The sequence below is a fragment of the Drosophila virilis genome, chromosome 5 (genome assembly GCF_030788295.1).
Source record: "Drosophila virilis strain 15010-1051.87 chromosome 5, Dvir_AGI_RSII-ME, whole genome shotgun sequence".
Taxonomy (NCBI): domain Eukaryota; kingdom Metazoa; phylum Arthropoda; class Insecta; order Diptera; family Drosophilidae; genus Drosophila; species Drosophila virilis.
Genome location: NC_091547.1, coordinates 1,081,918 through 1,108,352, shown reverse-complemented (window position 1 = coordinate 1,108,352; position 26,435 = coordinate 1,081,918). Strand labels below are relative to the sequence as shown.

The window sequence follows — 26,435 nt, the reverse complement described above, 5'->3', positions numbered from 1 at the left end:
CGCAGCCCGCATTTTGTTGCCCTACAATTCGAATGACCTTTAAGGACGTTTCCACAAGAAGGATGCTGAGCAAACAGGCTGGCCATAATGAGTGTAGCTGCACCCCTTTCCCCCCCCCCTCCTTCACCCCTTTGAGCCGACTTGCCACGCGGTTGGCTCTGCCCCGCAGACGAAACTCGTCCCACGGCAAATTGGCCGGCGAATAACTTGTTTGCTGTCATGAATGCCAAAATGAAAACGAAAACGCAAACGAAAAGCAAAATTTGAGGCGAGATCTGGTCACACACACACACACACACTAGCACACTCGCTCACACACAAAGTAGCTGCCGCTGCAGTTTTTACTATTTAGCCGTGGCTGCCACAAAGTGTTGCAATCGCTGCAGCCACCCATCAAAAACAGAAATCGAAACCGAAACTTGGTTTTTTGTTTATTTTTTTCTTATTTTTTTTTTTTTTTGGCAATTTCCATTTGGCCAAGAGCAAGCCAAAACGACACAAATGGACGTGGGGAATTGTCGTCAGGCCAGAGCCACAAAGGCGAGTAAGTTGAAGTACACAGTTCCCCGGCCAGCGGCTATGCGAGGGTCGTTTGGCTAGTTAAGCAGCTAAAGGCGAGCAAAAAATTTGCAGCTTAGATGCCCAACTGCCAGCCGAATGAATTACGAGTTCGAACCAGCGACTCGCATTTAAGTTCAGTTCGTAAAATTGAAAGCAAAATCGATTTAAACGCTCAGACAGTTAATTTAGTTGTTCTAAAAATTAATTCAAATGCTTTCATAGTCAATTTAGCTACTCTTAAGATTCGAACTGGCGCCCTGTATTTAAGTTCAGTTCATAAACCTGAAACCTGAAACTCGATTCAAATGCTCAGCAAGCTAATTTAGCTACTTTTAGCTATTCTTCACATTCGAAACAACTACTTCTTGCCAATTATTCGTTCAGGTTTCGAGCTGCGCATCGCTTTGGACTGCCCCGAGTTGAAGATATGCCACGGGGCAGCTTTTGTGGCTTATATAAGCGCAAGGGGCCTATCATGGCCAGCAGCGCATTGACCACCACGGAAGCTGTTGCCAGGTGACTGACACCCCCACCCACACTTACATTTATTTTCGGCAGCTCCGGTTTGCAGCTGATTACTCATACGCCACGTGCAACATGGGGCTGTGAATGCTCAACTAATTAACTGACCAACGGCCATTTGGCAATGGTTTTGCAATGTGCCACGCCCACGCGTATTCCTTTTACTTGTGTGAACTGTTCGCCTGCGTGCCAGTTGATTGACTCACTGACACACTGACAACATTCGAGCGGCTGTCGCTACCGTTTTAACAGACACCTGACCAACACCTGCCCGCCGCCCTCTCCCGCTCCTCGCACCTTCCATCAGATACCTCAATGTTCAATTGCTTGTTTTGGCTTTTCCGGCGCTCGGCTGCTTTTCATGTTGCGGCTTTTCTTGTGTGTGCAACATTTCGTTGTTGTCTCGAGTTAGTTACCGTTGAATGCGTTTTCAATGCTGCCCGCAAAAAAATTGAATGAAAATACCCCCCTCTCTGCCCCCTCACCCAAAGCACAGAAAATGTGTAGAAAAATTCGAGCACCTGTTGCACAATTGCCTAATTATCTAGTATGAATATATATATATTTATTAGTTAATATATATACTTGGTCTATTCACACCCTATTATATTTACGATACATATCTATGCCTGTGAAAATCTCTGCGCATACCTGACTTATTGCCACACTTGAGTTTAATTTACACAAAAACGTTAATTTCTCTATCTGTGCAAATTATTATTGCATTGTCTTTAGTTCGGTTAAGAGTTGCTGTCCAAAAAGTCAGTTCACTTTTAAGCTTCCAACCGTGCAGATTATCCATACAAAAATGGGTAATGTCACTTTTGTAAGTGTCGCAATTTTCCCTGAACGTTGGCTCGAAAACGATCTCAAATTTTCCAACAACTAAATTAAAACTAACTAAAGTTTGACATAAAAACGAATGTGAATGCGGCTGTTAATAAATTAAAATAAGAGAGAAAGTAGATTTAATACCCTTACGGGTTGGCAGATATGCAGAGATGATTGTGAAGCTTGTAATTGCTGAATTTGGTGAAAAATCTTGGAAAACAAGAAGAATAAGGAAAAACCATTCGCTCTGACCTACATAACAAAATCAAAATACCCTATGCTAGGGTATAAATATTGGGCTAGTTATGCACATGGATTTCCCACAGAGATGCCCGTAATATAAACCATATTATTATATGAATGTATATGTGTATGGTGTCTACATACTTGATTAATATATGCATTTAAGTACTAGCCGCGCGTACGTGTTAAAATTAGTTTTCACTTCAAGCGATTTTTCAACTTTATGCAGTAATAGCGACATTTAAACTTGGCCAACTTCCAGTCGAAAAATAGTATGTATGTATATATTTATTAGTGGTTTCAATGTCAGTGAAAAACGTGTGTTGCAAATTAAAATGCCAGCCACTAAATTCATATCTGTATGGATTTTCTTTTGAACTTGATGTCTATTGCAAAACATTTGCAAATAAAATGGGCGCTGTTCAATTTATTCCAAGGCTAAGTTTTGGGGAATTTACAGCTTCAGTTCACAATATATACCTTAGTTTTTATATGTATGTACATGTATGTGTGCGTGTGCGTGTGCGTGTACACACGATGAAAGATTATGTACATGCATATTTTTAGAGCTCTTGCATATGTTAAACGAATCAATATTAACTATACTCTCGTCCAATATTCATAATTTATTGCGATGTGCCTCTGTGCCTGTGCCTTTGCGTGTGTGTGGCATCATTTGCAAATTAGCTACGTCACATTCATGGCACTAGGGCGGGGTCCAATAAGCTGTCTTGAATAGCTTCCCACACGAAGGTTGCTTGAAGAGTAACTGCACTATTTACTATTACCGATATTCGTATTGCAGTGAGAGCGCTCTCTCTTTCACTCCCTCTCTCTCTCTTTCTCTCATTCGTTTTGAGTTAATACGCACTTTACTATTCTGCATGTTCAAATAAAAATAGGCGCGTTCTGATGTTGTCTCTCTACCCCTCTTTCTCTCTGCTGCAACTCATTATTTGGACATTCATAGGTTTTCGCGCCATTTATTCAATTTTGCGCCATCCACATATACATACATGAATGTATGCATGTATGTCTGTATGTATGGCTGTGGCAAACACATTCTATGCATAGGCCTTCCGATTGCCCTCCAATCATAAACATATATATGAATTTATAGCATACATGCATGCATCAGTAAGTGCATATTCCCTTGATTTACTTGCCAGGCCAATAAAACCGTTATAAACGAATACACACACACGCACAGAAATTGAATGCGGTAATTTTCCCGTCAACATTGGCGCTTCGATTACGTCGTCTTCTCAAAGTACTTTGACTGATAAACAGCGGCAATAACAACTAAAACAACGACAACAACAAAAGGCAACAGCGACCTCAGGCGGCGGCAAACGCATACATATGTAAAAGCACAAAAGAAATAAAACACAAACTCACAAACAGCGCGTGGCTGAAGGTGGATGCGCAAAGAAGCAGCAAAAAGAAGCCGGAAGGCAAACGCAGATACCGCAAAGTTGTTTTCATTTTAATTTCTCATTTCATATCTCACATGTAATGTTATGCTTGTGTATGTATGTGCATACACACATACATATGTACAAATGAGTGTCTGTTTGTCTGAATGCAGCAAGCATTGACGAACGTAATAATCGGGCACGGGTGCGGGCACATACATAACTGATCACCGAAAACGCAGACAATGCGCGCAAAAAAAAAAAATTATAAATAAGGCCTGACAATGAAGTGCAAAAATGCGAATTGTTCAACAGGCATTTATGGGCACACTTACACACACCCTAATGTTACTCCTACATACATATGTATGTATAAATATGCGTGAGTGTGTGAACACTCAAAATTGAATGCCCTTTTAATGACTATATTGCATATGCGCAACTTTCACTTGCCAATATGATTGAAATTTGATATGTGCGGCTTTTTGCAAATCCCAAAACTGTGATTATTATTATTATTGAGCTATTATAGAATTTTTGGTCACAAATTTAGCATCCGGTTGAAAAATGCGTGTGGGTGTGATAGTGGGTATTTAAATACCAAGATTTATAAATATATATATTTTTAAAATTTTAAGATTGCATAATACTTTACATGTTTTGTGAGAATCAACAAACCTGTTACATTTACATAGTAAACGATTGCAAATGTACATAAACACACTCACATGCAGGCGCATGTGTAAATTTTTTAACAGATTTCAAGGTTGTGTCGCTAAAATTCAAAACCGGCAACAGCAAAAAATAAGAAGATGCGCAAAAGAAAACAACAACAACGGCCGCTTAGTGGGTCAAATTGTTGTGCGTTGCGCCCTTTTTATCTCTCTCTCTCTTTCTCTCTCTCTCTCCTCGCCTGCTCGGTGTGTGCCACGCCTTGCAGCTATTGCAAAAAGTTACGTGAATAATATGCAAAACATATGATATGATTTATGTCAAATAAGATGTTGCCTAGCTTAACAAATAATTTAAGTCTACAAATAAAGCCTTAGCTTAAAATAGTTGCCATACAATTTAAATCAGATCAATGCAGCGACTACGATAATCATCATCATCATCATCATCAATGTCAAAGCAATCGTCAGCTACAGCGGTCACTGAGGGCCATCTTGGATTGATGATGGTTTATCTTTATCTTCACAATCGTCGTTTGCGACTGCGTCTTGGCTACCTGACCTAACAATATGGTTAACATGTGCATAATCGATTTACATAAAGAGCGCCAAGCTAACGCCACATATTAATGAGTTAACAAAAAATGTGTTATATATGTACATAAAAGAAGTATAGTGGGTTTACTGCCTCCCCACTGTAGTTAGATAGTGACGTCACACTCGCATATGCTTGCATGCACAAACACACACGTTCATTCTAACGGTGGATCTCTCTTATGTTATGGGCCAATGTTGCCAACTTTTACAAATATGTATGTTATTTTAAATAAATGTAAACACAGCTCAGCTAAATACATATTTCTGTATATTATTGTATGTATATATACTTAAATGTTTTTATAATTGCATGCACAGCCATCATCCAGACCCGAATCGGATTTTACGCTCGACTTGCCGCGCGCCGAGCAGCTGCGCCTCAAAATGGAAAAGGAGAAGAAGTTCCGCCAAAGATGTCGCCTCATCACCACATTTCTAAGTCTGGTATTCTTTCTACTGACCGTGATGGTTGTCAGTTTGGTTTTAACGCGCGGCAAACGCATGTTTGGCAGCATGATTTAGCCAAGGAGTACCATATAAAACTGAATATAAGCAAAAAAGAACAACAAAAAAAAAACAAAACAAAAACTAGAACAAAATTAAAGTGCCGTAGTAATTCTTAGATCCAACAGTAACAGCTACATAATAACTGCAACGAATCGTAGGGGCATTAAGATAATAACTAATTTCTAGTATTAGATCTAGTTTATTCGTCACTAGTATACACTATAATCGGAGGGGCAACATGCTTGTTGTGCCTGTTTTCGGCAGCCGCAGCCGCAGTATTGTTAATAAATTATTTTTGTGATCTTAGCTGTTAAGTGAAAAGTGAAGTTTTGTGTTTGTCTAAAAATCATGATAAATCATGTCCATCATAAATGCTGATTGTATTAGTCGTAAGAGAGTACTGTACAATGACCTTATAGTGTGTAAAAGTGTTTGTGTGCGTCGATAAATAAAGCAATATCAATGAAAATATGCATACTAAAAAAAAAAGAACCGAAAAAACGGGCTTATACGTTTCTCAAATACACACACATTTATTTGTTTAACCGTTATTCACGTTATACATATACATATACATATATCATAGACAATACACACACACACACACACGCACACAACATGTGTTAGTGCTTGCATGTTTTAGGTATGAATGTGTAGAAAATAAGTTCAAAGCATTTATCGTATGCATTAATTGCAACTTCTTACATAGTACATATCTTTTGGTATCACAAATGTTATTTTTGTTTTTTTATTTTTTCGTTAAACTTGAACTTCAACTGTTTTTGTTTTGTTTTTTGAGAAAATGCACAAAATTCTTATGTTACCGTATAAGGCAATTCAACTGTTAGGCATTGTTAGTAACTACGATACACTAGAAAAAATTACAATTACAATTGATACACAGTAAGCAATCGAGAAGGCAAATTCCTTAAATGAGAATCGTGCTGCTGTATCCCAAATGGACCTTTGGCCTGATCTTGTTTGGATTTCATAATATGCGTATGCTCTGCCGATTCACCTCGAACAGCGTGTGATCCTCCTCCTCGTCGCTATTCACATCCTCAATGGCCATGGGCAGTGGTGTCAGCTCCTGATTGGCGCGATCCCCTTGCACGCCGTATTTGCGCTCAGCACGCGATAAGCGCAGACTGTAATGAAAAGCGAAAATGGTATAAAAAGTCACGGGCTTTGTTTGTGTAAAATTAACGGAACATTGCTGTGCACCAGTGTTGCCAACTGCAGAATTCAGAAATAGCTGGATCCGATGTTAAAAACAGCTAAAAGAAGCTGAATGAGCTTTCTGGGCATAAACTCTGGCTCAAGCTAAATCTGCTACGGCTGGCTGAATACTAAAAATAGCCAAATAAAGCTAGCAAATAGCTGAATTGGCAACACTGGCTCGACCGTTATCTGCAAACCGCGCTTAACGAACCGATCGTAGCAGCTGATTAGGAACGTTCAAACGCCACACTCGACTTACCGATAGACACGTACAACCAGCACCAAAATGGCCGAGCTTGTAATGCCCACCAGTATATAGAAGACAGCTGCGTATGTATCCGGAAAATCTGTGTTGTCATTCATATTGGAATGCTCAATGTGCACATCCTCTTCGGGCAGCACGCCTGTTGGATGCTCATGTTGTGCCGCCGCCTGCTGGGATTTTTCACTTATGACGACTACCTTTTCTGGGACTGAAGACTCTGCCGATGTCTGTTGCACGGCAGTATCTTGTGCCGGCGGCAGTGGTGGAGCCTGATCCTTTTTTACGGTCCTTCGCGGATCTGTGTTGGCATTTGTGCTAGTTGCGTTCGGTGCCGCTGCGTCGCTTTGGTCATGGTGCGATAAAAACAACGTCAGTAACAGTACCAGCGCCAATAAGTGCCAATTCTGTGAGACATGCTCCATCTATAAATATTCGTAATTTAAAACAATGAAGCGACAAACAGTAAGCTATTATTTCTGACGTATTCAAATTTTGTTGCTCTGTTCTATTTTTTATTTATTTACACTAACTAGGGCTGCCAGAAAGTCAATTTTGTTATCGATGGCTTTTCTTATGTGTTAAGGGATGCAATAATGTCTTATTATCGATATAATTTTGTGGAGCTGTCAACTTTTGTCGAGCGGTGCTGCCATATTAATGAAATCCACTCTGTCATGTACAGCGCGATCTGGCAACGCTGAGCTTCTTTTTAGTTGGAAAGAGTGATTTGTACAAACGGTAAAAAAATCGTCAAATTAGTTAAATTACAGTTAAAAAGTACTGAAAATTGCATTAAAATACACGCGTAGCATTAAACAACATCTGGAAACAGGTAAATTGATGTTAAAACTCGTCGCTCTGATAAGATTCGCAAGCTATATGTCAGTGCCAGTGCTGTGAAAATGGCGAACAAAAGGTGAAAAAAAGTACGTGTGCTCCAAAAGGGAAATCACGACGCCACAAATAAAAAGCCAGTGAAAATGTTAGACAGTTTTTATTTTTACAAAGAAAAAAAACCTTTGTGCTTGAAAACATAAAAACGGCCTTGTAATAAACCTATTTGCTAAGGTTGGTGCAATAAAACATGTTTTATTAGACCATTTACGTACGTTTTGTGTGCCTATGCGCGTGTATGTGTGTGTGTGTGTGTAAGTGTGTGTTTATTTTAACAGGAAGTTATAATATGCCCATGCACACATACACAAATTGCCTGCGTTTTGTCGAATACTAAAACACACATGTATGTATGTATGTGATAGCGCTGCAAGGGTATTTATGATTATTTTTTGCTTGTTACTACATATTTTTCTAGTTTCGAATCAATTGCAATTTCGAACTTTGCATATCGAATTACATATTCATATTCAATGCGCCTCGCGCAGGAAGTTTTAGTTATGGATGCACTCGCACACACACACACACGAAATCATATGTATGTGTTTGTGTGTGTGTTTGTTGTTATACCCTATGCCAACCAGAATAAGTGAAACTGGTATGCTGTTCCGACCATATAAATCGTATGTGTGCCTTGGTGTGGGTGTCTCAGTTAACTGTTTTCCTTTGCGATTCTCATTAAGTGAAATGTTGTTGTTTTTAAGTGTTGGTAATTGCGCGTCAGAGCAGGATAGCGAATGCGTTTATTTATATACGAGTGTGAAGGAGTACTCTGGAGTTAAGCCAATAGAGATTCGAAATCTTCGATTCAATATAGTCGGTCGTAAATCGTAAATCGGCAATATTTATTTTGTATTTAATCTTCGCGGCCTACTATAGCTAATTGATGTTGTGTATATTTGCAGATTGAAAAAAATACATATTTTATATCTTCCCCATAAATTGTTACACTTGATTTGCCAAAATTCCGACCAAAACACCCAAGACAAGATTAGCAGCCAAACGACGCAACCAGGACAGCCAGCCCACGTCCCAGTCGCCCGCGCAAGTTGTCGTCCTTTCACAGCAACAACAACAGGAGCAGCAGCAGCAGCAACACCACCGGCCACAGCAACCAGATCGGGTGGAAGGCAAACGTGATTTGCCACCGGCTGCCAAAATGAATCGTTCGAGCAATTCGCAGGCCACACAGAGGCCGGTCAATTTGGATGACATCTGGAAGGAGCTGGTGGAGGGTATATTGCAAATATTCCGGCATGAAAAATCGCTAACACGTAATCAGTATATGAGGTTCTACACGCACGTCTATGACTATTGCACGAGTGTCAGCGCAGCACCGAGCGGACGCAGCAGCGGCAAGGCAGGCGGTGCTCAGCTGGTGGGCAAGAAACTGTACGATCGGCTCGAGGAATTCCTGGAGGACTATCTGAATGAATTGCTGACCACGTTCCAGTCAATAAGGGGCGAGGAGGTGCTGCTCTCGCGCTATACGAAGCAGTGGAAATCGTATCAGTTCTCCAGCACTGTCCTGGATGGCATTTGCAATTACCTGAATCGCAATTGGGTGAAACGTGAGTGCGAGGAGGGCCAGAAGGGCATCTATAAGATCTATCGTCTGGCCCTGGTCGCCTGGAAGGGGCATCTGTTCGAAGTGCTCAACGAGCCGGTGACCAAGGCGATACTCAAGTCCATTGAGGAGGAGCGCCACGGCAAGCTAATAAATCGTGCACTAGTCCGCGATGTTATTGAGTGCTACGTCGAGTTGAGTTTCAATGAGGACGACACCGATGTCAACGAACGAAAGCTATCGGTCTATAAAGATAATTTTGAAGTGAAATTCATAGCCGACACCTACGATTTCTACGAGAAGGAGTCCGATGCGTTCCTATCCGCCTACACGGTGACAGAGTACTTGAAGCATGTCGAAACCCGTCTAGAGGAAGAGAAACAGCGCGTCCGTGGACGCAACTCGAAAAATGCCCTGTCTTATCTGCACGAGACAACGGCGGATGTCCTCAAATCGACCTGCGAACAGGTAAGCAGCAATTCAATTAAGAATTGGGAGCTAACGTAGTGAAAGGTTTCGTGGAAAAGGAAGCTGACGATGAATCAACAGGCATCGTTTCTTCCTTCTATGAAGCTTTCACAGTGCTCCAAGTGGAATTACTTCCATAAAAACTTTTTTAATTCTGTAATTCTATTCGTACGCATCGCATTCAGGTACTGATTGAGAAGCATTTGAGATTATTCCATACGGAGTTCCAGAACCTGTTGAATGCCGACAGAAATGAGGATCTGAAGCGCATGTATTCATTGGTTGCGCTCTCGCCCAAAAATCTGGACCAATTGAAGAAAATACTCGAGAATCACATACTGCAACAGGGCACAGAAGCCATCGAGAAATGCTGTACCAGCGATGCGGCAAACGATCCAAAAACCTATGTACAAACCATACTTGATACACACAAAAAGTACAATGCGCTCGTTTTGACCGCATTCGATAATGACAATGGATTTGTGGCCTCGTTGGACAAGGCGTGCGGTAAATTTATAAATTCCAATGTGGTGACGCGGCCAAACAATGCCGGCAAATCGCCCGAATTGTTGGCCAAATATTGCGATCTGTTGCTCAAGAAATCATCAAAGAATCCGGAGGACAAGGAGCTAGAGGATAATTTGAATCAGGTGATGGTCGTCTTCAAATATATTGAGGATAAGGATGTCTTCCAGAAGTACTACTCAAATATGCTGGCAAAGCGTTTAGTCAGTCATACATCGGCGTCTGATGATGCCGAGGCAATGATGATCTCCAAGCTGAAGCAGACCTGCGGTTATGAATACACTGTTAAGCTGCAGCGTATGTTCCAGGACATTGGTCTGTCCAAGGACTTGAATTCAAATTTCAAGGAGTACCTGAAGACCCAAAATATAACATCCGAAATTGACTTCGGCATCGAGGTGCTCTCAACAAACGCCTGGCCCTTCACGCAGAACAACAATTTTCTGCTACCCTCGGAACTGGAGCGATCCGTTCAACAGTTTACCATTTTCTACTCAGCTCGACATTCGGGCCGCAAACTGAATTGGCTGTATCACAAATGCAAGGGCGAATTAATAATGAACGTGAATCGCAGCAATGTCGTCTACACACTGCAAGTGAGCACGTTCCAAATGTCGGTGCTGTTGCAGTTTAATGATCAGCTCAGCTTTACAGTGCAACAACTGCGTGATAATACGCAATCCCAGCTAGAGAATTTGATACAGGTGAGCAACATAAATTGGAGCAGAAACTATGTTATTAATGACATGCATTTTATGTGCTCGTTTTTTCTTTAGGTATTGCAAATACTGCTCAAGGCCAAAGTGCTGACGTCCAGCGATAGCGAGAATGCCCTCACATCCGACTCAACTGTGGAATTGTTTTTGGATTATAAGAGCAAGAAGCGTCGCATTAACATCAATCATCCGTTGAAGACTGAGCTTAAAGTTGAGCAGGAGACTGTCACCAAACACATTGAGGAGGATCGCAAGCTGTTGATTCAGGCGGCGATCGTACGCATCATGAAGATGCGCAAGCGTCTCAATCACACTAATCTCATCTCTGAGGTGCTCAATCAGCTGTCGACACGGTTTAAGCCCAATGTGCCGGTCATTAAGAAGTGCATCGATATATTGATTGAGAAGGAGTATCTGGAGCGCATGGAGGGACACAAAGACACCTATAGCTATCTAGCCTAAGTTCATGTTTATATATATATAAATATCGTTCCAAAATTATATATTTTGCCAGCCACTAGAAGAAGATATCAAGTCAGATATCAATTAGAGCCTGCCAATTTCCACACCTCCACCCACCCACATCCCTGTATAAGTAATCAACAATTAAGATCTGTACCCCCCGCCTATACCCCTCATCTAATGATTGTCGAATTAGCTACATGCTTAACGCATTTAGAATGCGCGCATATTTCACAACCAACAATCAAAGCAACATTTAATTCATTTTGCAAGTCCCCCCCCATTGTCATGATCATCGTCCTCTCTCAAAGGCAACAGGAGTAAAGGATTAAAATTCCAACATGGAATTGTGCAAGCACAGATAAAAAAAAAATAATTCATGTAGCTTCTTGAATCATTTATAATAATGAGTTTTACTTAGTTTATTGCTGTTTTATAATTTTTTCATATATTACATTACGGAAAAGACAAAAAATGTTAAGTTCAAAAAACAAAAACAAAAAAAAAAAGTAACAAAAACGAAACGAAATATATAAGTTGAAGCAGTTAATTAAACGGTACGTTTAAGCCGGCTTTCCTTAGCCTTTGTATTCAACAATTTCACAGTGATATCGAAACGTTGGGACACCTACTGTTTTTTTTTTTTTTGTGAAATGTAAATCGGTAATTTGCAAACTCGACGACGGCTGCGTGTTTCAAGTTAAACAAAAACCTACTTAAATGTGTACACATATTCAATACTCGACAAACAATATAAATTTATTGACTTTGAGGGAAGCCAGTGTTAAAAGTGGAAAAATAAAATACAAAATATAAATCAAACTAGCCTAGAGCAGGCCCCACACAGTATTAAACTTAGAAGCCCATCCCAATTACATGGGCTTTTGCAGACTTTGCTCTTCGTAAACATATTATTCGGAAAGTACATTTTGTCTTTGCCTCTATTTTGATGGCAGCTTTCGTCGTTTTTGCAAAGCTACTTATATATAAACGTTAATTTAACTAGTGCAGCTGAGCACATTTAGCTGTGCCCCTTTGTTAGGTACTTATTTATAATATATAGTATATCTATGTGAATATTATTAATATATATATATATGTATATGTATTTCTTTGATTGCGCGGTCTTATAAAACTACCAACAACAGAGATCGTCAAATCGTTTACGGAGAAGAGTTGCTGCCCGGTCAGCAGCAGCTGCTAATCCTCGTCCTCGAGCGTTAGAACCTTTGTCTGAAAGCGCATCCGTTTTGTGTTCTTCACGACGCCGTTGGTGAGTAAATTCGTGCCTGGCTCCGTGCAGGGCAGAGCATTCCACATCCGTTTAACGCGCACCACCGCAATTGAATTGAAGTCGTATTTCTTTTTGGTATCAGGTTCGGTGGCTGCTTCGACTGGCGCCGACTCGGCGGTTGGCACAACTGTTGGCAGTTTGCGAAGCTTGACTACAGCTTGCTTTAGATTGGCGCTGCTGCGGCTGCTCACGCTCATCTTGTCATCGTCTGCATCCGAATGGCCATTATTGACCTCGGCCAAGGAGCAGCCACGTTTCTGTGGATTCGTCGATTTCGATTTGGCTGCTTGCGAGCTGGATTGGAGTATTCAACAAAAAAGAAGGTAATTTAAGAATAAGCAATTGACATATTTAACCGACCTTTCCTGTGTGACTTGATATTCGTTGATGGTGGGCGGTGCGGCTGCGCATATCTTGCCCGGCTCCTCGGGATGGCAACCGTAGTCCTCGCCCTTCAGCCAGTTCTCGTAGCGCTCCGGCTGAAAGTGTCGCACAAATGTTTCCATGGAGATTTTAACCATATCACTGCGACATTTGCAAATGCTCGCTCGCTTGCCATACTCAATCCAGCGTTTGGAGGCGAAGTTTGTGGACTCGGCACCGTTGAAGCCATGATTAAAGCCGGCATGATAGCCAAACGGAAATGTGATCATTATCTCGCCCGCCTCCTGTGTGATCTTATTGAATGGTATATTATGCTGACGCAACACCTTCGGACTAATCATGGTCATCTTGTGTCGCAGATATGCATTGCACTCCTGATAGTTCTCCACAAAGGTCTCGTTGGCCAGCTTTTCCAAGCGCCTGCCATAGATGGGCGGAATGGCATACCAGGTCTTTGGGGCACCGAAATGCAGATAATTTATGGAATACAAGTCCATGTCTTCGGTGTGCCAGGCAAACGAGCTCTTCCACATGCCGAAGTACAAGTACGCCGTATTCACGCCATCTATTTCGATGCCATAATCTGTATTGACCAGATTCAGTATAGTGTCCAGTCGTCCGATATTCCACACGTTCAGGTCCTCGTCGCTCAACGTGCCCTTAACATCGGCCGCATACAGCGGCGATATGTACGTTATGTTCTTCCAGTATTTGCGCTCCAGATCGTCATAGTCAAAGTGACGCGGCGTCTGATGCAGCTCCGAGTTGGCCTTCTCCATGAACTGGCGCAGTGTCATCTGGCGGCGTTGTTGTATATTGATTTGCTGATAAACGCCGTGGGCGCTGGATAACCAAGAGGGATCAGCCAACAGTAACCCAAATTGTATATGCACTTCGCTTACCCAGTTACGACCTGACAGATCGGTGCCGGTATTGTCATGTTTATATTCTCAATATCATAACCTGAACGCCGCGGTATCCATTCCTTGGGTGGAATGATTTTAACCAAGCCAGCCTTATGTGCTCCACGTGATTCCATGTACTCTATGTAGCCGGCAAAGTTGATGAACTCCTCATAGCTGGGGCGAAAGGTCATAATACGGGGCATATTGTGTTGGTCATCGTCGCCAAATGATAAACGAGTAGACGACATATTTAAAACAAATTTAACACAAAACAAATAAAAAAGTGTTGGCAAAGTGCGTTTGGCACTTTTACGACGAGCTCTAGTGCTGAACAATGCGCTTCGAGTGTTGGTTAGCGACCCAAAATAAACGTTCCGCTCTTGCTGTGAATTCAAATGCGCAGATTTATATATATATATATATATATATTTAAATTTAAAAAAACGTTGCGCTCTAGAAACATGAATATGAAGCCAACGCTTGCTTAGTTAATTTGAATATAATTTTAACGAAATTATTCATTTTACAAACATTTGAATGCATTTTTATGATGCGTATGCATTTTGTTGTTGGTTTACCTAGAATTTAGGGATTTAGATTTGCGACTTCCCTAGTTGATTAAATCTGTCGCGCTTTAATGACGCTCTTCTACGGAAATATATAGATAACTACAGGAATCTTTCTGAGTTACTCTCAAGATAAGACCAGACGTTACAATACCAAATTTACTGTGTGTGCATACTAAAAAATTGATAAGAGAATTTGCGGATAATACATCAATTAAATTCAGTATATTATATATTTATGTTTATGTCTGTCCCACATGCGTAACAAAACAAATGCAATATATTTAAACTATATTACTAATTAGATAAATGGCAAATTATTTGTCAGTGCTTTATTGTTTTTACGACTGACGCCAAACACGATAATGACTAACATTAAAGGCCAACAACTGGCGGCTATCTCAAAATCGGCCAGCACCGCAGATAATCAGAGCAAATGGATTCTTGCAGCCGGTATAAAAGCCACAGTTGAAGGCACTTCACGTTTTAGTCGCCGATCAACAACGCGAGCGAACCGAAGAACTTCCTACAAGAGTTAAAGAACAAAATACAATTACGATTATAAATTTCCAAAAACTTTTTAAATCAATCTCAGCCATGGGTTTCGATAGCAACGCGGACAAGCCAATAAAACGTATGTAGACTTTTGTTGATTTCCAGTTTCTGATTTGTGAATGTAAACTTAATAGGTGAGGTATTTAAGAGACATTGCCCTTTAAAAAAAATTATTTTGAATGAAAACTATGCAAGTGAATTATTCAAGCAACATTTGCATCGATTAGAAAGCCGATAAATTGAAATTTATATATGTTTATTTTAAACAAGAGAATTTTCTTAAGACACTTTCTAATTGATATCTCTTGATTTCAAGTTTTTTAGTTGTGAACTACTTGAGACAGCTTCTAATTGATTAGAAAACGACTTATACATGCATATTGATATCAGTAAAATTTGTTCCCTCTAAATTTAATTTTATAGATAGTTAGTTAATCTAGCACTCGGCGGAGTTGCTCCTCCGAAGAGCTTTTGCAATCAGCTCGAAGAGGTTATTGATACGCTGGAGTGCGGGCTACTCGAGGCCCGACAACACGGAAAATTTGCTGGCAAATTGTCGCATATTGCATTGACTATCAGTTTTGGATTATAAATATACAAATAGAGAGACAATAGCTGAGAGTTTTATAAGAGTCTCGGCTGGCCAGACCTGCACAATATACCCAACGCGTCTAGATATTATCTGGGCTGTATTTCAGAGTATTTGTAAATGCGCGTAACGTTTTAATAAATGCTATAAATCTCATAAATCTGACATCGCCACAAAGATAAGTGATTCGTTTTTGAATAGCGATGATAAACGTATCATAACCAAATATTTACTCTCTGATTAGCGCCCAGTTTGCCCAGTATTAAAACATTTGCTTAAGTTCATTTTCATTTTTATTTTGAGGTTATATTTGTAATATGTAACTGTACCGCAATTTAGGCCCCCCTTTGTGCGCTCCACTGGCGCCGTTAAACTTTTCCATTGAGACGGGTTTCGCCTTTTGCATTTCGCATTGGCATGTGTTAATGATAATGACACAATACTTGTTAAAAAGACAAAAAAAAAAATAAGTAAATAAGCGTCTCGTTTACTATCTGGGCAGCGTTTAAATGCATGTGCAAATAATCCTAGAATATAATTGAACAAATAACGCAAATATTTGCATTCATAAACCGAAGCATCGAGTCGCCGCAACATGGTCTATCTCAGAGCTAGCGAAAGGACTCCGCTCCTGATTGGCGCACAGCTGAGCTACTTAGCTGGTTAAACTCTTTGGCTAAATATATAGTATATAGATTTTGTTTATCGTATTTTCGTTATCTTTACAGCCAGCAGAGTGGGCGCACGTCACGGCCAGGCGATTCTGCTGTTCGTGGGCATGATGATCAATTACTTTCAGCGTGTAAACATCTCCGCTGCGATTGTGCCCATGACTCAATTGACGGCGGGTGCTCCGTATTACGATTGGGATCTAGCCGAGAAGTCCCTAATTCTGAGCAGCTTCTTTTGGGGCTACGTGCTCTCCCAGGTGCCGTCAGGTGAGAAAATCAATTAGCCAACAATTAGTTATAAGACGCGAACGCGAGTTGTTATCCCCGGGTGAGGCACACGCAACTAGACTCTTGTGATTCCCAACCAGTTAAAGCTTTGACAATCTGCTAATGATAGACGTGTGAGGTTTACACAACTCTCTTGTAATTCCCAACTAGTTAAAGCTTTGACAATTTGATAGATGCATGGGGCTCAGTCACACTCATCTTCGATCTGAATTTACAGGCTTGTTGGCGAAACGTTTTGGCGCCAAATATGTGATTAGCTTGGCCACAGCTGCGGGCGGCATCCTGTGCTTCTTTCATCCCCTGGCCGCCGAGGGTGGCTGGATCAATATCTGTGTGCTGCGCGTGCTGACCGGCCTGGTCCAGGGCAGTGTTTATCCATGTGTGCACACGCTATTGTCCAAATGGGTGCCGCGCACCGAGCGTGGCTTTCTCACGACTGGCATCTATTCGGGCGCACAGTTTGGCACGGCGGTCATTCTAGTTAGCAGCGGTGACATATTTGAGTCCAGCATGGGCTGGCCGGGACTCTTTTACATTTCCGGTGGTCTGAGCCTGGCCTGGGCGCTGCTCTTTCTGTGGCAGGGCGCCAACGAGCCGGCCACATCACGCAACATCAGCAAAATCGAACGCGAGTACATCGAAAGTCTGACGGGCAGCAATAACAGCGGTCAGGTGAGTGCCATTCATGTTCCTAGTTGAGCCCTAGAATCGGTTAATTCAGACGAGTATCGAACAAAAACATTCACTCAACGTTCAAACAAAGTTCGAGTTCGTCGAGCCAGCAACATGTTCGAGCTAACGGGCAATGCAACTGCAACTCGAACTTGCTCAAACGACATAATTGTTCGTGTATCCGAAATGTGATTGACTCGATGCAGGGCTGACAGTTCCTAGCTAATGATAATTGTATGTAACTGTTGCGATCAATATACTGCAGTCCTTGCCTGTGCCTTGGATGTCCATCTTCAGTTCGTCGGCCTTCTATGGTCTGCTGGCCGCCCATTGCGGCTTCACCTGGGGCTTCTACACGCTGCTCACGGAGATGCCAACCTATATGAGCAAGGTACTCAAACTGAATGTCAAGTCCAATGCGCTGCTCTCCTCCTTGCCCTACTTTGCCATGGGTGTGCTGTGCTTTGTGGTCAGTCCCATTTCCGATCTGCTTATCAATCGTGGCAGCATTACGGTAACCACGGCACGTAAGCTGTTCAACTCAATTGGCCAGTGGGTGCCCATGGGCTGCCTAATTGGGCTGGGCTACATGACCGCCGACGAGAAGACCGGTGCCATTGTCCTGCTCACCCTGGCCGTGGGCATCAATGCCGCCTGCTTTTGCGGATACCTCGTCAATCACATGGACTTGTCGCCAAACTTTGCTGGTCCCATGATGGGCGTCACAAATGGCTTGGCCGGAGTGACATCTATTGTGGCGCCTTTGGTAGTGGGCGCCATTCTGACGGATGAGGAGGATCCTACCCAATGGCGGATAGTTTTCTTTATCACCGGTGGCATCTACCTGCTATGCAATGCGCTCTTCGTGCTTCTGGGCAAGGCCACGGTGCAGCCCTGGAACGACCCGCCCAGCGTGTCCAGCACAACGACCCTACGCAACAACTTACATGTGGATTCCAGAACCATAGCCCCGATAGACAGCAAAGAGGATCGGTTTTGAGTTGTAGCCATAGAAAGTTGTAATTAAATAAGTTTAAGTTAAGTTTAGCATAAATTCATTTTGTGATAGGTCGCCGACCGTTGGACTAACAGTTGAAAAGTCGCCGGTTCAAATGCATCGGCATTTTTAAATTCTGAATTAAGCGCAAATCTCGCATACGATTTTGGTACCAGTTGCATTTTAGATATTAGTTCTTCCAACCCGGCAACGCCGGGTAATTTTTTAAAAACAATAACAAAGTGAAAGTCCTCATAGGCTGATTGAGTGTAAGGCCAGAAAACAACCGTAAAATCGATCTGATAAGTATTTCTAAGAGAATAGGGGATTCGGCATTGGCACAATTGATTATAAAAGCAGATTACCAGCAAATTAAGTTGAAAGCTATTTAAAAGGAAGCCTCGGCTAGATAACAACTTGACACAAACAATGCAATTGCAGAAAAACAATGCCATAACCTGGCAGTTCTTCAGCGGAAGGAAAATTAACTTCTAGATGCGCAGTATAGACAGATAAGTTTAAAAACATTTTTGCATGCGCTGCTTAACATTTATTTCATAAACCTAGTGTAAAGCATCCAAAGTTTAATGTACTCAGAATACACATATAAACGTATACAATGGGAAATCACAAAATGCTTAAGCAGCATAAGGCCTTGTCTGTGGAATCAGCATTTACCGGCATTTATTGGACCCGCCTTCCAGTTGAACTACGCTCGGGTTTATCTCTACGACGGCACGAGCCCAAATTATATACAAATATGGCATAAACTCTAGTCTGGCGAGGTGTTTATCGCTGGAATCTTATTTTACGAATTATTTCACGCCGGGATCCTTTTGTAATATAATGGAATCGCTGTTAATTAACTTTGTCCTCTAGCTGCATCTGCAAATGCTGCTCGGTTAGTTCTTCATTGATGCGACGAGCTACCGACCGAGTGCTCAGTATGGTCCAAATGGACGCCGTCCAGGTAAGGGCAATTGTGGCATAGAGAACAAATATATAGTCATTGGCATCGCCCACAGGTATCTCGGCGTGCAGCGGTCGCTCCGTTTGGAAGTCCGCCTTAACTCGCCGCCAGTTGCAATTATCGGCTGTCAACTGTTTGGATTGCTCTTCAAAATCGGTTTTATGCTCGCCAAGGCAGTAGAACTTATCGGGTCCATCTAATAATTCAGTGTCAATGAGTTCCTTATCGCCCATTGGACAGCTCAGATAAAGTTGGAGTGCGCCTAATACGACCGTGGCCGAGGTGCTGCACAGCGAATGGAATTATTATATCAATGTTTATACATATATAGACGACTTACTAGTTACGGCTCGCGGCGTGATAGCGGAAATGAATGGGCAACGTTAAGGTATCCGTAATCTTAGGCGTTCCACGTAACAGCACCGAAAACGGTTCAGCCTTTTCGGTGATGATTTCAACATCCACGAATTTCGGATACACTGCATCCAGCTGCGAAGCAACAAGATGAAATTATGTCTGTTGTTAAAGGTATTTATATAAAGCCTATATAACATGCAATAGTAGACTTCTCCGACCCCATAAAGTATATATATTCTTGATCAGCATCGAAAGCCTAGTCCATCCAGCCAAGTTGACCTATAGAACGTATCTACCTTAGAGGCTTTCCTTCTCTTGTTGCACTCGCCTACTGCCTCTGGTATAGCCACACACATTTCAATACTATATTTAAGCTCTGGAAGTTCCCCTAAAGATCGGACAATAAGCTTCGAGGTTAGTCGAGAATGCATATTCCATGGAGTAGGCATACGAGAAAAGTGCATGGTAGTTGGTTTATGTTTTGTAGTGTCAGCTGTGTGCCCGGTACAGGGTATCTGCTAGTCGGGTGCTCACCATTTTCAAGCGTTGGAGGCCGTCCAGCTCGTCGGTGCTGACATAAACGGCTGCAGGCAAAGGTTGGGCCAGCATATACACACAATTCGAGTTCGCGAATGTGTTATCAAACTGCACGGTGTACTTTAGTTTTCTATTTGCAAATCATATTAATTAAACACTTTAAATAACATTTAGGTCATATATAAACCTGTGCATGCCGGCTTCGTCCATTTCAATGCGAATCGTGGGTTGCTGCTGTAAAAAACAGCATACTCCGCTTAACAGCAACGCGGCAATCACATTAAATGCAACAAACGTTGCATATTTGAAACATTTCATGGTTATAAATTAGAAAAAGTGCAAAATTTTTAATTTATTTATCACAGCCAAATGCATAGGACGCAGAGTTGCCAGCTTGCTTTAACACAAAATGTCAATTTTAATTGGCCGGCAACCTAGCATAAAAAATTGGCGCGCAATTTGAAATTAAAAAACCCAAATCGGAAAATTCCATACATTTCTGTAATTTAATTGTAATGAAATGAAGTGTTACATTTTGTTGTTAAACATTTTATTATGTTTTCTTAAAATAAGTGCAAAACTTGTTCATTATTTCGCTGCTGTAATCCAAACATATAGCAGCCAGTGTTGCCAACTTTCTTAAGCGCGAATTGTCAAGTTTTGCATGTGTTGCCAACTTAAGGGAAATATTCCGCGCGTTAACTATAAGTAGATTAACTTAATTTTAAATCTAATTCAATTCTTTATAGTCTTTTAATTTTTGCAATTTAATTCTTTGTATAACTGCGAGCCCTGTCGTGCCAGTTTATCGGCCATTTCATTGCCCTTAATGCCTTTATGCGCCTCGACGTAGTTCTTTAAAAGAGAAACCAGCATTAATTGAGGTATGGTAAATAGTGAAAATAGTTAATAGAACGCACCCAATTTACTTTAATTTCCTTGCTTTGCAGCAGCTCATCCAATTCTTTGAAATCAACCACATTCTTAACAGGTTCCATATTGGGTAAACACCAACCGCGCTTCTTCCAGCCTGGCACCCATTTCGTTATTGAATTGATCAAAAACTGCGAATCTGTGTTGATGCTGAGCTTTTTAATGCCCAAATCCAATGCTGTTTTAATTGCATATATGGCAGCCTGTATCTCGCCCACATTGTTGGTCACCCGACCCAGCACGGGTTTCGCAGCGTTTCTAAAAGGAAGCATTGAGTGGAAAATAAGCCTCGCTTAGCTCTACACTTACAATTGATGATTGTCGCCAAAATAGACGCCGAAGCCGGCGCATGCATCCTTTCGTCCATTGCCGAGGCATGATCCGTCCGTATATACAATCACATAGCCTTCGGCATTCAATGTAAACTCAAATGCTCCGATCTGTTTGAGTGCAACAGGTTCGTCCGCATTGGACATGTGCCTCGGAATTTTGTAAGTACCAGAATTATTACTTTGTACCTTGCGTTTGCGACTGCTCGACTGTGTAGGAAATCCCTCCACCTCATGCATGACTCCTTCCTGAAGAGCATAGATATTAGTATTAAAGGAACTCAGCTGCTGCGTCACCTATTTACCAGATCTTCGTCCGTGACCTCTTGTGATTCGACAACATCTTCCGGCCAAAAATCTTTGGGCTTTGCTTCATGCCGCTTCTGCTCATACTCCTGACGAGGTGCCCAACTGGCTGGCGGCGGCTGCCTTTGTCCGAGAGCCACAGCCACTTCATCTGGTGCGTAATTGGCTGTGGCGCCAGCTGGATTTATAAATTGCTCCGCCTCTTGGCGCGTGTTGAACTTCTTGTAAATGGCTCCCTTGAAGCCGTTTACCTGCTGCTGACATTGCGCCCAGTTATCATAAATGCCAACCTGTCGTCCCTTTGCAACTGCATAGTAGGCCATTCTTCGTTTTAATATGCTCACATTATACAGGAGTTGCGAACGCAGCAGCCCAAACATTATGCGCCTTAAGTGTTGGAAAGTGTTGCACAAGCCTTGCCAGATGGTTAAACTATCGTGTTTGTTTTACTATTTTCAAGTGTAGGTTCAAATTAGTTGTCAGATGAATTTGAAAGTTGATGAATTTTTGATTTCTATACTTTTTTGTCTTGTGACTGACCTAGTTGCCACTGTGACACTGTTCATCATCTCTTAGCTGCAACAAGTTGCTATCGGCTGTAAAACTTTACACCAACGCTGTTAGTGTCATGCATCTGTTAAATACACCAACTTGGCCACACTGCACTCCAGCCGAGGACTGTTAACAATGGCAAACACTGGGTAAGAATTCATAGACTTAGAAAATAAGCTAAGTAAATATAGAAGTATATTAGAAAGTTACAGGGTAAAACGCTCTTCATTACGAGCGCATCTCGTGGCATTGGCAAGGCGATTGCTTTGAAAGCGGCCCGCGATGGCGCAAATATTGTTATTGCCGCCAAAACAGCTGAGCCACATCCAAAACTATCCGGCACTATCTACACGGCCGCCGAGGAGGGTAAGTATATGCAATTTAAAAGAATATACAACAATATATCAGGACTTTAACAGTGGTTAGGGCGGGTGGCCAAGCGCTACCCTGTACTGTGGACGTTCGCAATGAGCAACAGGTCCGACGCGCGGTTGAGGCAGCAGCTGCATATTTCGGAGGCATAGATATTGTGATAAATAATGCAAGCGCCATTTCAAAAAGCTCGACACTGAAGACGGATATGAAGCGTTATGATCTGATGCAGAATATAAACACGAGGGGCACGTTTCTGGTGTAAGCGCATCATTTATCAGGGCCTAAGTCTACATTTAACAATTTAACTTCCACAGTTCCAAAGCGTGTTTACCTTATCTGATGAAGAGCGATAATCCGCACATCTTGAACTTATGCCCTCCGCTGAACATGAAGCCCCTCTGGTTCTCCAATCACACCGCCTACGCCATTGCCAAATATGGCATGTCTATGTGTGTGCTGGGCATGGCCGAGGAGTTCCGGGATCGGGGCGTGGCCGTTAATGCTCTGTGGCCACGGACGAAGATTCATACTGCAGCGATTGATATGCTGTATGGTCCAGAGGGTGAATTGTATTCTCGCCACGCAGAGATCATGGCAGATGCAGCATATGCAATAATTTGTCGAGACTCCAAGGCATATACAGGTAACTTTTTTATTGACGATGAGGTTTTATTGGACGTGGGGCTTAAAGTTTTTGGACAATATGCCTGTCAACCAGAAAATATGCACAAGTTAAAATTAGCTTTGTTCATGGAAGATGAAGGTCCATTAGCAAAGTTGTAATGGTCGGTTTGCCAATCATTTGATGGGTAATTTAAATAAATCAATTTTATAGTTTAAATCAGTTTTCAAATGCGACCATATATTTTGAATTTTAAATGTTTTGGTATAATTCAAAATGGTATTTGGTCAATTTGATAACAGAAAAGGGCATATTATTGCCAACAAGATTTGGTCACGCTGGACATCAGCGCTCTTTAGATTAGCAGAATTTGCCAGCAATAACAATGAGAAACACTGGGTAAGACAGTAAAATTAAAGAGTAATAAACAAATGGCAAATAAAAAGTAAATAGAAAATTACAGGGTAAAACGCTGTTCATTACGGGCGCATCTCGTGGCATTGGCAAGGCGATTGCTTTGAAAGCAGCGCGCGATGGCGCAAATATTGTTATTGCCGCCAAAACAGCTGAGCCACATCCAAAATTACCTGGCACTATCTACACGGCCGCAGAGGAAAGTACGTAAATGCACTTTGTATCCCAGTTGGAGTTTGTACTAGTACATGGCCTAACATAATCTGATTGTTATCTTGATATTTACTCGCAGTCGAAAGGGCAGGTGGCAAAGCTTTGCCCTGTATTGTTGACGTCCGCGACGAGAAACAGGTCCAACAGGCTGTGGAAGCAGCTGTTGCCAAATTCGGAGGCATAGATATTGTGATAAACAATGCGAGCGCCATTTCCATTACTCCAACGCTGGAGACGGACATGAAGCGTTATGATCTGATGCAAAACATAAACACAAGGGGCACGTTCCTCGTGTAAGTGAACCCTTTAACTTGCCCAGAAAAAACCATTAATGATTACTTAAATTCCACAGTTCGAAAACTTGTTTACCTTATCTGCTGAAAAGCGATAATCCGCACATCCTGAATTTATCGCCCCCACTGAACATGAAGCCCCATTGGTTCTCTAATCACACCGCCTACACCATTGCCAAATATGGCATGTCTATGTGTGTGCTGGGCATGTCCGAGGAGTTCCGGGATCGGGGCGTGGCCGTCAACGCTCTGTGGCCACGGACAACTGTTAATACGGCGGCTGTGGAAATGTTGCAGGGCTCGGAGGGTGCGTTGTATGCTCGCAAGCCGGAGGTTATGGCAGATGCAGCATATGCCATAGTTTGTCGCGACGCCAAGGAATACACGGGCAATTTCTTTATTGACGATGAGGTTTTATTGGATGTGGGTGTTAAAGATTTTAGCAAGTATGCGTGCCACCCCGAAAACATGCACAAATTGCAATTGGATGTCTTTTTAGACGATGAAGGTCCATTTGCAAAGTTGTGATTGTAAATGGTTACCGTAATACTGTTATGTTGAGCGAAATGCCTAATAATTAAAAAATCAGTGAACATTTAATTTTAGCTTGGCGCCAAAAGTTGGCAGCATACCGATATCGGTATATCGATAAGCAGAAAATACCGATGAAATTGTGTCAGTATTTTTCGCGCTCTGCGTACATTCGCTATAAATATCGATACATTAATCGGCCCTGGCTGACGGCAGAAACCACTAGTGGCTGACCAGTTCAGTTGAACAAGTTCGCTAACAAACAACGCAAGAACATAGAGGGACGCCTACATGTGCCAAAATGAGAAGCGAATTTTATTTGTTTTTACTGATTTTTGTGTCAAAAAATGTGGTTGAATCGGCGAAATTAAATCATCCGCGCGTTCTGCTGCCCATATTTCAAGACAAATCCATCAATTTCACGCTGGAAGTTGTCGATCCCAACTGCTACAAATGGTGCGTCTGCCGGGAAACCTGCGCCGGTTTTTATAACCTAAAATTGCAATTGGTTGATGAATTTTTTGCCTACATTTTCAGGACTTCATCGCGTCAGGATTTGATAAGTGTTACTCCCGTTTACAGTGGATTCAGCGAGTGCGCCAGCCAGGCAATTGTTACCGTACAGACACGTGAAAAACGCCGCAATACGGCAATTGTATTCGCCGAGGAGGTGGCCACCGGCGCGACGCTCCGCTGCGATGTGATAGTCGATACGATTGACCGCCTAAATGTGCGCACAGCCACGCGGCAACTGTATCTGGAGGAGGCGCCAGCCACTTTCGAGCTGCACGCATTCGATTCCCAGGGCAATGAGTTCTTTACGCTGGAGGGCATTGAGTTCAATTGGGATATATCCGCTTCGAGCAGTAATATGCCGCCTGCTCTGCGTTTTCTCACCTTCTCGGACAGTCCGTTTCATGTGGTGCCGCCGGCACTGGAGAAATTCGAAGCGGCTGGAGTTAAGGGCTACATGATCTTGCTGGAGGGCATCAATACGGGCACCTCCAAGGTGGCTGTCAGCATGCCGCAGCCGGAGTACAGGCATGTGCCGCCCATTGAGGTGTACATCAGTGTGTTGGCCAACATCATTATTGAGCCATCTGAGGTGACCATCATGGCGGGCGATACCATCACCTTTCGCATTCTTCAGCTCAAAATGGACAGATTGCATGATATAACTGCAAATCGTCAGTACTTTCTCGAGGTCGAGGATGAGAATATTGCCTACCTGAAGAGCAGCAGCGTCACAGGTTCACGTTTGGGACGCACCCAAGTCTTTCTGCGGGATCGCAATATGCCGCAGCAGGGCGACAGTGCGTCCGACAAGCCGAAAGGACCCAGCGCTTTATTGACCGTGGCGGAGCCCCAGAAGCTGGGCATAAGTCTGCTGCCGCACAATAACTGGATTACGGTAAAAGGCGAACGTCACGAGGTTGCCCTGGATCTGTTTGCCAGTGATGGGCAAAAGATAACCCTGGGCACACGCTACAACATCGGCTCCGAGCTGGATGAATCCTTGTTTACGATTCTGAAGAAGACGCGCAATGGCAGCCGGCTGTACGGCGAGGCGATCAGGCAGGGTTCCACACAAGTTTATGGCTCCTACAAGGACGTAAG

The 26,435-nt window shown here is 42.4% G+C and overlaps 10 protein-coding genes across 15 annotated transcripts in view; 6 read left to right on the top strand and 4 right to left on the bottom strand.

The window, feature by feature from the left end:
• The window catches only part of LOC6635884 (uncharacterized), a 94,773-nt gene extending 89,317 nt beyond the window's left edge, over positions 1-5,456 (top strand). For both annotated transcript variants that reach the window (XM_032436305.2, XM_002059321.4), the window contains one exon: positions 5,159-5,456. In XM_032436305.2, the coding sequence (XP_032292196.1) occupies positions 5,159-5,362 (204 nt within the window). In that variant the 3' untranslated portion in view covers positions 5,363-5,456. The remainder of the gene's footprint in view (positions 1-5,158) is intronic.
• Positions 5,457-5,853: 397 nt separating this feature from the next.
• On the bottom strand, positions 5,854-7,408 carry LOC6635883 (uncharacterized). The gene is made up of 3 exons (XM_032436317.2): positions 7,315-7,408; positions 6,828-7,255; positions 5,854-6,495 (listed from the first exon to the last, which is right to left on the bottom strand). Exons 2-3 carry the CDS (start codon positions 7,253-7,255, stop codon positions 6,336-6,338), a joined length of 588 nt encoding a protein of 195 aa, XP_032292208.1. The 5' UTR covers positions 7,315-7,408; the 3' UTR covers positions 5,854-6,335.
• Positions 7,409-7,505: 97 nt separating this feature from the next.
• Cul1 (cullin 1) lies at positions 7,506-12,010 on the top strand. Of its 2 annotated transcripts, none has more exons than XM_015168750.3 (4): positions 7,506-7,665; positions 8,633-9,762; positions 9,948-10,991; positions 11,064-12,010. In XM_015168750.3, the coding sequence occupies exons 2-4, from the start codon at positions 8,887-8,889 to the stop codon at positions 11,463-11,465; spliced, it is 2,322 nt and encodes a 773-aa protein (XP_015024236.1). In that variant the 5' UTR covers positions 7,506-7,665; positions 8,633-8,886; the 3' UTR covers positions 11,466-12,010. The 2 variants fall into 2 exon arrangements, with proteins under 2 accessions (XP_015024236.1, XP_070065918.1); XM_070209817.1 differs by lacking the exon at positions 7,506-7,665 and adding an exon at positions 7,785-7,901.
• Positions 12,011-12,038: 28 nt separating this feature from the next.
• Positions 12,039-14,426, bottom strand: Kdm4A (Lysine demethylase 4A). The gene is made up of 3 exons (XM_002059318.4): positions 14,046-14,426; positions 13,120-13,986; positions 12,039-13,053 (listed from the first exon to the last, which is right to left on the bottom strand). The coding sequence occupies exons 1-3, from the start codon at positions 14,294-14,296 to the stop codon at positions 12,666-12,668; spliced, it is 1,506 nt and encodes a 501-aa protein (XP_002059354.1). The 5' UTR covers positions 14,297-14,426; the 3' UTR covers positions 12,039-12,665.
• A 670-nt stretch (positions 14,427-15,096) lies between these two features.
• MFS12 (Major Facilitator Superfamily Transporter 12) lies at positions 15,097-18,431 on the top strand. 2 transcript variants are annotated; one of them, XM_002059317.4, is made up of 4 exons: positions 15,097-15,248; positions 16,487-16,696; positions 16,935-17,389; positions 17,655-18,431. In XM_002059317.4, exons 1-4 carry the CDS (start codon positions 15,212-15,214, stop codon positions 18,387-18,389), a joined length of 1,437 nt encoding a protein of 478 aa, XP_002059353.1. In that variant the 5' UTR covers positions 15,097-15,211; the 3' UTR covers positions 18,390-18,431. The 2 variants fall into 2 exon arrangements, with proteins under 2 accessions (XP_002059353.1, XP_015024238.1); XM_015168752.3 differs by lacking the exon at positions 15,097-15,248 and adding an exon at positions 16,185-16,420.
• Positions 18,432-18,899: 468 nt separating this feature from the next.
• PIG-X (Phosphatidylinositol glycan anchor biosynthesis class X) lies at positions 18,900-20,651 on the bottom strand. Its single transcript, XM_002059316.4, has 4 exons — positions 20,438-20,651; positions 20,248-20,380; positions 19,697-19,845; positions 18,900-19,641 (listed from the first exon to the last, which is right to left on the bottom strand). Exons 1-4 carry the CDS (start codon positions 20,566-20,568, stop codon positions 19,245-19,247), a joined length of 810 nt encoding a protein of 269 aa, XP_002059352.2. The 5' UTR covers positions 20,569-20,651; the 3' UTR covers positions 18,900-19,244.
• LOC26530473 (hydroxysteroid dehydrogenase-like protein 2) lies at positions 19,776-23,655 on the top strand. Of its 2 annotated transcripts, XM_015168884.3 has the most exons (5): positions 19,776-19,884; positions 22,363-22,519; positions 22,573-22,736; positions 22,790-23,003; positions 23,060-23,651. In XM_015168884.3, exons 2-5 carry the CDS (start codon positions 22,506-22,508, stop codon positions 23,526-23,528), a joined length of 861 nt encoding a protein of 286 aa, XP_015024370.1. In that variant the 5' UTR covers positions 19,776-19,884; positions 22,363-22,505; the 3' UTR covers positions 23,529-23,651. The 2 variants fall into 2 exon arrangements, with proteins under 2 accessions (XP_015024370.1, XP_070065936.1); XM_070209835.1 differs by lacking the exons at positions 19,776-19,884; positions 22,363-22,519 and having other exon boundaries at positions 22,636-22,736; positions 22,779-23,003; positions 23,060-23,655.
• rnh1 (ribonuclease H1) lies at positions 20,779-22,295 on the bottom strand. Its single transcript, XM_015168894.3, has 4 exons — positions 21,818-22,295; positions 21,493-21,761; positions 21,171-21,441; positions 20,779-21,105 (listed from the first exon to the last, which is right to left on the bottom strand). The coding sequence occupies exons 1-4, from the start codon at positions 22,196-22,198 to the stop codon at positions 21,004-21,006; spliced, it is 1,023 nt and encodes a 340-aa protein (XP_015024380.1). The 5' UTR covers positions 22,199-22,295; the 3' UTR covers positions 20,779-21,003.
• Positions 23,256-24,887, top strand: LOC6635878 (hydroxysteroid dehydrogenase-like protein 2). The gene is made up of 5 exons (XM_002059315.4): positions 23,256-23,388; positions 23,670-23,766; positions 23,821-23,984; positions 24,074-24,287; positions 24,347-24,887. Exons 2-5 carry the CDS (start codon positions 23,753-23,755, stop codon positions 24,813-24,815), a joined length of 861 nt encoding a protein of 286 aa, XP_002059351.2. The 5' UTR covers positions 23,256-23,388; positions 23,670-23,752; the 3' UTR covers positions 24,816-24,887.
• A 163-nt stretch (positions 24,888-25,050) lies between these two features.
• The window catches only part of Gp210 (nucleoporin 210), a 67,016-nt gene continuing 65,631 nt past the window's right edge, over positions 25,051-26,435 (top strand). For both annotated transcript variants that reach the window (XM_002059314.4, XM_032436304.2), the window contains exons 1-2: positions 25,051-25,274; positions 25,356-26,430. In XM_002059314.4, the coding sequence (XP_002059350.3) occupies positions 25,120-25,274; positions 25,356-26,430 (1,230 nt within the window). In that variant the 5' untranslated portion in view covers positions 25,051-25,119. The remainder of the gene's footprint in view (positions 25,275-25,355; positions 26,431-26,435) is intronic.